General features: G+C 48.6%; 2 protein-coding genes across 9 annotated transcripts in view; one reads left to right on the top strand and one right to left on the bottom strand.

Annotated features, from left to right (window-relative positions):
- NHSL2 (NHS-like 2) overlaps positions 1 to 10,839 on the top strand; it is a 77,633-nt gene that overhangs the window by 52,584 nt on the left and 14,210 nt on the right. The gene's annotated exons all lie outside the window — the stretch shown is intronic.
- Positions 6,580 to 10,833, bottom strand: RGAG4 (retrotransposon gag domain containing 4). Of its 7 annotated transcripts, XM_014538236.1 has the most exons (3): positions 10,098 to 10,833; positions 9,252 to 9,776; positions 6,580 to 7,144 (listed from the first exon to the last, which is right to left on the bottom strand). In XM_014538236.1, the coding sequence occupies exons 1-3, from the start codon at positions 10,765 to 10,767 to the stop codon at positions 6,912 to 6,914; spliced, it is 1,428 nt and encodes a 475-aa protein (XP_014393722.1). In that variant the 5' UTR covers positions 10,768 to 10,833; the 3' UTR covers positions 6,580 to 6,911. The 7 variants fall into 7 exon arrangements, 2 of the variants coding, with proteins under 2 accessions (XP_014393722.1, XP_005864569.1); XM_005864507.2 differs by having other exon boundaries at positions 9,252 to 10,833; XR_001361754.1 differs by having other exon boundaries at positions 7,053 to 7,357; positions 7,594 to 10,833.

Here is a 10,839-nt window from a genome sequence, read left to right as displayed (position 1 = left end):
GTTCACTTCAGTGCATGGCTGCCGGCCGCCATCTTGGCTGGCAGTTAATTTGCATAAGGATATGCTGACTAGCCAATGGGAAGGGTAGCGGTCGTACGCTAATTACCATGTTTCTCTTTTATTAGTGTAGATAATTATTCATAGTATTCCTTTTATACTCCTTTTTATTTCTGTAAGGGCAATTGTAATTTCTAATTTTAGTAATTGAGGTCTCTCTTTTATTCTTGGTCAATCTAGCTAACCAAAGTTTATTTGAATTCTCATTTGGTACTCAGTCTCCTTCAGCCTATATTTGGGAGCTTTGGTCAACCTAAGAAATACATGTGTTTATTTTATAGTCAAGAAAATAAGTTTTCTTCACATTCTAGCATGTGCAGTTCTCAGTCTGAACCCCCAAAGCATACTGCTCTGTCCCCTAGACTAACTGAAGCAAATTCATTCAGCCTCTTTATTAGCCAATGGCAGTAGTTCTTAAGGCTATTGCTGTCCCACCCTCTCACTTTGGAAATTGTAAGCTGCAGCCTTTTTAGCAAAAGGCCATCAGGCAAATATTGATTATTTCTGAGTAAAAATTGGAGCTTAGGGAAGAGCAGAAGGCAACGGATCCTGGCCAGCTAGGATCCCCAAGCAAGGCATTGTGAGTAGACCTGGGGCCTGGGGCAGTGCTCTTTCTGAGTATTGAATTGGAATGGCGACAACTTAGAAAAACAGAGGCCTACTGCTGTTCCAACCATTTGTCTCCTTAGTCGCGGCCTCCAGGATATGCTGCTCTAGCTGGCAGGGACTCAGCTGACAGGTGGCAAAGCCAGGAGGTCAGGAAAAAACATTTGGTATTTTGGAAAAGTACCAATTCTGACTGGTGTTCTGGGGTGCATGGCACAGTTGATAATCTTGCCCCTTCTCTCTGGGAGCCTTAAGCCTGACTTGTGTGCTAGGGTAGATGCATCCATTATCTCAGAAAATATACTAGAGGCAATAAAATGTCCACTTAAAGATTATTTTAAGATTAATTGGAAATCTGTGTGTGAACGATTTTTAAAATAAAGCCAAACCCACCAAGATTTTACTGGTAAGGAAGTGGCAACAAATCAACTCTTAGGGATGGGTGTATGGTGAGCTTGAAATTCAGACCAAGTGTGACAGTCAGTCCCGGCCCCACCCTGAGCTGCTGACTCAGGACCAAGAGGAAGAGGGATCTGCCAGACTTCAAGACTTTTGTAAACAGTTCTTGAAAGAGAAACCACACACTTGTCTTTCTGCCAGCCCCCCTTCCCCCTCCCACACCCTCCAGCTTCTCCTCAAAACTGACAGTGCAGCCATTGTCTTTTCTCTGACATCCAAGGGCAAAGCTTGTTAACTTGAGCTCCATGAACCTCCAAGGGCTATGTGGAGAGAATTTAGGGGGGTCTATGAACTTGGATGAGAAAAGTATTTGATCTTATTTCCACTAACCTCTAAGAGAAATTTAGCATTTCCTCAACTTAGGAATATAGGCAACAAGCCACAATAGTATCTGTGACTTTATTCCCCAATAGAATCACAAATATTTTCACATCATATTACAGTTATTGTATCTCAGAAAAGTTACTGATGCTCATCATTACTTCAATCTATAGACTGGCCACTAAATTTTGTCCTTCGTTGCACTATTAAAGAAGCAATATAACAAGATTACAATTTCTTAAACATATTTTATAACTATTTCAATAGGATTGGTTTCCTTTGTAATTCTATATATTTTATTTTATGCATCTGAAAACATTATTCTGAGAAGGGGTTTAGAGGCTTCACCAAACTGCTAGAGGAATCTATGACCTAAAAGAGATTAAGACCCCTGCTCTGGATCTTGGCACTCTCCTGCTCCACTGGCCTCATTTCTGACCCACAGAACTTTTGCTATCTGTCCGGCAAGCTCAAAAGCACTTGCATACTAGTGTTGTGACACTGGGCAACTTAGACTTTCTGTGCCATTTCTTAATCTACAGAATGGGGAATAACACTATCTACTTTATAAGGTTGTTGTGATGATTCAATAAGTTAATAAATGTAAAGCACTTAGTGTCCAACAAATAGTAAGTACTAATAAGTATTTGCTATTTTTTTTATTGTTGGTTCATATCAATTATCTTACTAATCTATCCTATTATTATCTCCATTTTTAGAAAAGGCGAACTGGGACTTAGAGAGGGAAAATGACAAACCCAAGGGTACACAAAGAAGTGGCAGAGCCAGACTTCAAAAACAGGTCTGTGTGACTCTGGCGCCAAGTGAGTGATGGCCCCTCAAAGAGGCAGAAGCCATCAACAGGGTGCTCAGTTGGGAATGAACAACCAGCTTTGCAAGCTCCTGCTTTCTCTTCCCCAATTTGTCCCTACTGTCCACATGTCCAACTTGATGGGGGTGGGGGTTCTCCCAGAGCCCTCAGCCAAATCTGAAGAGGCCAGGGCTTCTCAAAAGGCTACTGCCAATGCAGACCCACCTGAGAAAGGAACGAGTGCATGTTTTCACACTGAACAGGAGCCTCGCAGCAACAAACTCATTTGGAGTCACGAACCTGCCTCTGGTCTCCAGAGCTACTCAAGCCTCACAGAGCAATGGAATTGGAGGAGTAAGTAGGGATTCAGAAGGGCAGGAGTTTGTCTGGGGAGTGAAGGCTGCCTCCTGGAGAAAGTGGTCTATGAGCTGAGGAGATTGCCAGTTCGAGTGGGACCAAGAGTGTTTATGAATTTTTAAGGCAGAGGAATGGGATGTTCAAAGGCCCTGGTATGCAAGGAAGGGAATAATTCAGAATGTCTGAGGGTTTGGATTGAATGGAAGCGGGAAGTGGGATGACATGGGGAGATGAGACGGCATACATAATTTATGAGCAGATAGTGAAGAATGCCAGAATCAGGTCCACAAGTCTTCTACTAGAGGAAGGAGAACCACGAAAGGGTTTTTGTATAGGAGCAACAGGACCTACACCCATCCCCCTGCAAGCATGCAGAAGGTGGGCTGATTAGAAGGGGTAGAGACTAGAGGCTGGTTAGACCAGCAAGGAGGCTACTTCAGTAGTCCAGATGAGAGGTAAGGAGGGGCTGAACTTGGGGGTAGAAGTCTGGAACTTCTGGAAACTCTCTCTGGCTTATGTGTCCTCCATGGTGAGGAACTGGTAAGACTGTAATTGCTGGGGGACTTGCCCTCCTCAGGTTTGGTTGTGCATGAATCCTGTGAGGCAAGGTTTCCTCGGTTCAGAGGATAATCACCATGAGTCCACACCTTCCGTTTTAGTCTCTTCCTCATATAAATAGTATACAGCAAGAGCAGAATAAAAAGCCAGGACCCTACTTTCTGTCACCCTCAACCACCCCCAGTAGAGTTGCTAAGGTAAGGGGCCCCAGCTCTATCCCAATGTGTGGCAGGCAGGAAGGGGTGTAGGGACTCAAAGAGCAGGTCAGAACCTGCCCTCTGTCAAAGGAAATATCCACCCTCCTAAGCCTTTCAGAGACTGTTTTCTTACAATTAGGTCCCGCTGTTACCAGGGCAACTAAGAACTCTGGGCTTTGTGTTTCTGTGTTTGTTGAATCCCTGAGGAGAAGTGGCCCACAGAGCTTTCCCTAGTCTGGGCAGGATGCAGGAACTGCTAGTGGGAGGTGGAGACACCCCCCTCCCCCCCTCCCCAGTTTGGGGGTAATCTCTTGCCTTGGTAATGCCTATTCTTATTTTATGGGAGGGGCAAGAGCTCCATGTGAGTCAGTTCTGATATTCAAGGGTAAGGTTTAGGCTTCTCTGAACCTGGTATCCAAGGGCCAGACTTCTGCATCCATCCTATGTCACCTCACTCTCAGGGAGGTGCAATCTGAGCAGGTGTCTAGCAGGGGCAAGCTCACACCAGACCATGAGATATTCTGGGGTCATTACACAAATGTTTTTTGATCACTTACTATGTGCTTAGTGTGGGATCTCCAGGCTGGTTTCTGCTCTGGAGAGCTCTAAGGGAAGACTCAGAACCAAATTAGCCATTTAAATGTCCCTGAGCTAGTTAGTCCCCGAGACTTTTCTGCACTGGGCTGGGCTGGGTATTAGACTTGCTTAGGGTGTTTTTTAGACATAGAAATTCCTAAAGATTCTGATTCCATCAGTGTAGGTGTGAGTGGAGGGTGCTGGTTAAGAGTTCTAAATACCGAACTGCTGGAGTTCACAGTAGAATTGTGCAAATGAAGCAAGTGACCTTGAGCTGTCAGTTTCCTCACAGAATGAATGAGGGGAACAGTGCATTCACCAATATTTTCTCTTTCTTCCCCCATCCCTTGGGAACAGGATTTTTATGACCCTCACCATCCTTGTCATTCTTCTACTGCCCCTGTTCTTTTCTTCCTTCTCCTTTTCCTTTATTCTAATATTTCCTTACTCCTGGCATGCAAAAAGGTTTCTGTGAGGTGCAACCTGATCACCTTCCATTGGCTGCCCTGGACCACAGGCAAGGCCTGCCCATCTCTTGGACACCCTCCCCCACCCATTCTGCTGCAGCAGCCCAGAAAGGCATTGGCATTTCTGGCACCCTGTCTGCTGATTCATCTTGAATCCCATCAACTGAAGTTCTCAGATTTCTTTTTCCACAAGTTTCTTCCAAGACTCATCTTCCCCACTCAGTCTCCTGCAGTTGGTTTCTGAACCTGACTGCAAGATCTCACATGTGCACCTGGCAAAGGTCATATCAGCACATCCTTCCAGGTTAGGGAGATTAGAATTGTGATTCCATTTTGGAGGGGAGCCTCCAGTCCTCCAGGCTTCATATGATCTGCAGATGCCCCTAGTAGGCAACCTCTAGGTCTTCATTCAGCAGCTAACTTATTCACTCACTTATTCGTTTATGTACCAAACTAGGGTTGAGAGCCTACTGTGTACACAGCCATGTGCTAGGCCCCAGGGATCCAGCAGTGACTATGGTCTGAGTAGGAATGGGAGTCAGTGGCAGGGCCAGACTAGAATCCAAGACCCTGTTCCCTATACTCATGGGGCTTCCAGCAGGGTTGGACAAGGCTCACCTTACTCTTCTTACTTTCCCCCACCTGATCTGATGGGCCATGAGACAATCTGGGGTCACCGATCCCTGCCAGCAATGAACATGAGAAACTCCAGGGGTGCTGGAGACCTTATCTGATACCAGAAGCAGAACAGGAAGCCCCAGTGCTCACAATGCAGCTCAGGCCCCACAACTTTGTACCTCCCCAGAGGACAGTCAGCCACACAATCATGCAAACTCATCACCACAAACTTGGCACTACCACTGCCTACCCTTCTCTGCAGCACAGAACTGCCACCTGGCTGGTTCTCCCAGAGCCTCCAGAGATCATGCACCTGATGCAGCTCTTGTTGCTTGGGCAAAGGCCCAGAATCTAGTCAGGTTAAGGCTTGAGCTCATCAGGGGCTTCCTGGGAAATAGCATGGTGGATTAGAGTTGAAAGACTGTGAGTTTGGAAGTCACACAGACCTGAGTCCACTGTGGAACCTAATATCTCTAAGATCCAAGTCCCTCAGCTCTAAAAGGAGACACCTGCCTAATTGAGTTGTTGTGGGAATGAAATGAGATGATGTTGGTGAAAGTGGCACATGGTCAGAAACGCACTGGTTGCCTCCCTCTCTTCCTTCCTTCTGTCCTTCCTTCCTTCCTTCCCCTGAAAGGAGCAAAGCCAATGTGCCTCTGAAACTGGGCTTTGTATCTTGCTGCAGTTCTTTCATCTGGAGGGAAGGTGGGCAGTATGGGGCAGACCCGGAAGACAGTAGAACCTGTGAGTGGAGGCAGAGAGGAGCTGACTACTGGGCAGCTGCGGGGCTGAGAAAGAGCCACTTACCAGCTATAAACCTTGGGCCAGTGACTTCTCTTAAGCCTGTTTCCTCATCTCTAACATGAGGGTAAATGAACTGGGATAATAGATAATCAAGTGTGTGGCTCAGCACTTGTACTTAGTAGGGGGCTCAATAAACCTTCCCACCCATTGTACCAGAAAATAAATTTCCAATTCATGGCTGGAAAACTTGAGCAAATCCCAGAATAGGGTTCAGTTTCTTCTGACCCACATGCTATGAGGGCAGTGAAATCTTGCTGGGAGGGTCTCTGTGTGTACTGTGGGGCTGTTTAAAAACTGCACCTGCTAGTTTACTGGTGTCACATAGCACCACCTAGTGCCCCAAAGTGGAAAGGCCCTCCTGCCTGCCTCACCCTGCTTGGCCTCCCTCCCCAGGGCGTGTGTGTGTGTGTGTGTGTGTGTGTGTGTGTGTGTGTGAGAGAGAGAGAGAGAGAGAGAGAGAGAGATGGGGGACACTGTTATAGGATGGTACAGCTGGGCCACTCATAGCTTTATATCCCAGTTAGTGGAGAACTAATGCTATTTTTCAAGATGCCTAGTCCCTCCACTTCCTTCCGACACAAATGCAAAGGACTGTAGGAAGGTCCTTTGAGCTTCACTGGGCCATAGTTTCCTCATCTAAGGATTTCAAGGCTTTAGGATAGGGTTGTTTCAGGCAAGGTGTCTGGTAAGTGCCTGATGCCTCTGGGTACCCACCTATGCTTGCTCAATAACCCAGACAGTCACTGTCTTTACACACCCTTTATATTTTTATTGAGGAGAAAGCTTTAGCATATAGAATGATTTCTTATCTTCACAACACAGTAATGCAACAATAACACATTTATTTCCAACCCATTTTCTCCCGAGTCTCTGGGAATCCTTGGGCTGCTTTCATACCCCTGCATGCGTTTTCCCCCACCCCGCTTTCAACCCAAGAAAGTGCCCATAGCCCATAGTTTCTCTTACAGTTCTTGTGGCTATCACATCACAACAAATATTAAAGATCTGGGAAAAGGGAGAAGAGGGTAAAGGGGAACCCAGGTCCCCTTGCCTTCAGAGGCCCAGGAACCAGCTCACTGCTCACCCACTCTTTCCCCGGCTAAGACTACAAGGTCTCAGGGTGAGAAGCACCATAGGAACAGTCAGAGCCTGTGCTGAGGAGTCCCTGGAGGTGGGGGTGCAAGGCACCTGTCCTTTGCACTTCTCTGGCAGGGACATGAGCAGTAGGGCCATTGTGTTGACCATCAGCAAACAGGGTCCACAGCCTCGAAGAACAGTAGTTCCCCTTCTGGAACTCTCTCCTGAGGAAATAGCTGAAAAACAGACAAAATTTTCTTTACAGTGTTGTTCACTCCTGCACTGGTGGGGATGGGGAAAACCAGGTTACTGAAATATCCAATGAATTAGGAGAATACCTCAATTATTCAGTGTGCATGACTGACTGCATAGGTGGCAGCCATTTTAAATCCTGCTGATCATGAGCCTGCAGGATGATCTCCGCTTTGAAAAGACATACTGAAAACACACTAGAAAGAAAGGCAGCAAATAGTACTTGCATCTGTGTGGTGGGGTTCTGAATGTTTGGGATTTTTTTTGTGTCCTTATAGTTTTCTCTATTTTCTACATTTTCTATAATGATTATGCATTACTTTTCTCTTTGGAGGAGGAGGAAGCCTTTTTAAAAGGTAGCAACAGGTTATAAGAACCTGGCTCCCCTGGTCCCCAGGCTGAGAAATTTATGATAAACAAAACGGCTTCTTACCTTCTGCTGATGAGTAGAGACCTCACCAGCAACCAGCCAGCGAACTGGTCATCCTCTAGCTCCTTCCTCTTGCTTCTAGGCTCAAAATCCTAAGGCTGGGGTGAGGCTATCTACCAGACTCCAGTGAGGAACAGAGGCTTGATTTACTCTGCTCTATTCCCTCTGACTACAGACACTTTGATTGCGCTTGCCCAGCTGCCAGGCTCAGTGTCAAGGGCAGTTCAGGCCAGCAGTGGATTTGCCTAGAATTCTGTGGCCAGTGACATAGTTTCTGGACCCATGGCAAGCAGCAGGACTCTTTATAAGGGTCCCTAGGTTTGTACCCAGAAGTCCCAGGAGTTACTAGGAGGCAGTCGGCAGTCACCCTTTCCAGCCTTACCATCTAATTGAAGCTCAGCATCAGGCTATGGCTTGCCCCCCATGTGAGAGACGTGAGGATGGCCTGGCTGACAGGCTACAGTCTCTGTAGAGAGAAACTTCCTCTCTCTTCTGAGAACTACGGAATCCTTTAAGTTGAAGTTAAAGAGCAGGCCTTGGGCCCTCTCTGTCATTGGTAGTCCGGGAAGGAAAGGCCAGTTAGGCCTTCTATGAACCCCCAAAGATGGCAAGTCTCCTGCAAAGACCTTTGGCTGGGGGTTGCAGTCCAAGACCTGGCCTGGGGAGGAGACCGCCATCCCTAAGGAAAGAGTCACTCCTCACAATGTCAAACTGAGTTGTTGCTGCTTTTTTCTCCTCTTCTTCCTCCTCCCCCATTTTCCAGGCAACACCAAGGAAAGGGGTAACACTGGGTTCTGTCCACCAGGGATGCCCGGGAGGGCAGTGTGATAAGAAGAAAGGGCCCCAGATTTGGTGAGCTTGTCCAAGGACACTGATACAGTAGTCTGTGGGAAGGTTGAACTAGCTTGCTCAGCCACCAAGGACAAACCTCAGTGAAATGTCCATTTGACAAGTAGCTTTGCCCACCCTCATTAGACTACACGTAGGGTCCTCTTTGGGCCCTTCTGCTGGAGGATGAACCAAGTGTAGGCTTCTAGGCACATTTATGGATCCCATCCTGCTCTCTGTCGATTATATCTAGTAAATGTCCTCAGGAGTTCAGTGTAGCCCATCCTTTCACTTATTGGGGCAGATTATTGAGGTATTGGGTGAAGCTCTGGTGAGCCAGTCAGAGTTGATAAAACCATAGAACACAGGGTTAGGAACAATTAGAGGGGAAATGCAAGGGGGTGACCAGTTCATTTACGGGAATAGGCCCAGAAACCTGCTCACTAGCTTGTGGTAGGACTGAGCAGAGCGCACAGTCAAGAGGACAGCTATTGCTGACCCCTCCTTTCCCAAGTGGTCATGGCTGCAAGATGGTCTGGAGTTCTACAGGTCTTCTTCAGGTTCTTCAGGTCTGGAACTCCCTTAAGTACTAGTCAGAAAAGGGGGCAAGGTGTGGCAGCAACAGCAAGGACAGGGGACGCAGTGGAAGGGTGTGGTCTGGGTGGCCATCTCCCCCAGCACTCACACGCGAATTCGGCCACGTGCAGCCCGATGGCCTCCCTGTCTTGGAGTGAGGCGGAATAGTACTGGGGGCCGTCTTCGAGTTTGGCGTTGCACCAACCGACCTGCCCTGCGAATCAGTGGTGGTGAACTGTAGAAGGGTGAATTGGTACCTGGAAGGCCCTCCAGCAGTGGGACTCGATTCTGGTTCCTCCGTCTGCTGGCCTGTATTACGGGAGGTGATGTATCTAGGAAATTTTCATGATAGAAGCCAGAAGTCTGGGATGAAGCATTGGCATAGGTCGGCATCACGTCCATGAACTCATCTAAGTCATCATCCTGGGCCTCATCCTCTGTCTCTTCCTCGGGTTCTGGCTCCTGCTCTGGCTCCTGCCCTGGTTCCTGGCCCTTATCCTCATCCTTTTTCTCACCCTCATTATTCTTCCTCATTTCTTCCTCTTTCTCATCTATATCATCCACCACGATCTCGTCTTCATTGTCGTTGTCCTCCTCCTGGTTCTGTTTTATCTCCTCCTTCCTCATCTCTTCCTCCTTTTTCCTCTTTTCCTCCTGCTCCCTCATCTCTTGCTGAATAGCTCTCACACACCTCCGCTGGTCCTTGTGAAGCCTGCGCCTGTGCACCTCTGCATCTTCATCCTCACTGTAGCGCTCTTCTCCACTGCCCTCGACATTAGGGTCTGCAGCAAAAGGGAAGAAGATATTGCGAACCCCAGGGAGTGGGATTGGCTTAGGGACACGCACTTTTCTTTCTATCTCCACACATTCAAGAATCAGCTCATCCAGGTCGGCCATTTCAGTTGACCATAAGAGCTCCTTGCGGAAGAATTCTGAAAGGCCTTTGAGGAACTGGTTTTGAAGGCGGCAGTCATCCCAAGATAAAAATTGGGCCAGGAACTGAAAAGCATCTGCATAGCTGCCTAGGGTACAGTTTCCCTGCGTAAGCTTGCGGATGGCCTTTTTCGCCACACTTGGGGGGATGGGGCCATAGAATTTCTTACGGATTTCATCCAGGAAGCGCGGGATGTTGGCATGCAGGGGGCTTCCTTCCTGGGTGACTGAGATGGCCCAGTCCTTGGCGTTACCAGTGAAAAAGGAAATCAGAAAGGCCACCTGCTCAGCACCCCCAGGGAAATGATCCTCGTGGTCGGCTATGAAGGTCTCTAGCCGCATCAGGAATTCAGGCAGGTAGACCGGGTCGCCTGAAAAGGGCTCTAGCTCAGGCCACTCCAGAGGCAGCATAGGAGGCTGCGGGGGCAGTTCCTTGGAGGCGGGCAGGGGCAGCGCCGGCGCCGGCGGGGGCGGGCTGGGCTGCGGGGGAGGGTCGACCTGGCCTTCTGAGGTGCCGCAGTCCTGGGTGGCGTTGAGCAACAGCTCCTCTGAGGCGCGCTCGGGCTCCGTGCGTGGGGGGGGCCAGCGCATGAAGGGCAGTTCGCCCTCGGGCACGGAGTCTATCTCGCTGAGCGGGAACTCAAAGTTCTCCTCCGCTAGGACCGGCACTGGCCAGCGCACAAAGCTGGAGACATTGCCCCGCAAGGAATTCACCTCAGCCAGGGCTCTTCCGAGCTGAAGGCCCAAATTGGCATTCTCCCCGCGAAGGGCATTTAATTCTTCTCGCAGGGCCACGTTCGCCATGCGTAGGCTATTGAGGTTTCCTGACGCCTCGGACATCTGGACTCGCCCGGGGCCCTGGGTCCGCGGGCGGGGTAGGGATGCGGGGTATAGAGCTAGGCACTCGGAAAG

This window comes from Myotis brandtii, unplaced genomic scaffold, assembly GCF_000412655.1.
Source record: "Myotis brandtii unplaced genomic scaffold, ASM41265v1 scaffold1871, whole genome shotgun sequence".
NCBI lineage: Eukaryota > Metazoa > Chordata > Mammalia > Chiroptera > Vespertilionidae > Myotis > Myotis brandtii.
The sequence above is the reverse complement of the archived record's forward strand: the minus strand, read 5'-3'. Positions and strand labels throughout refer to the sequence as shown.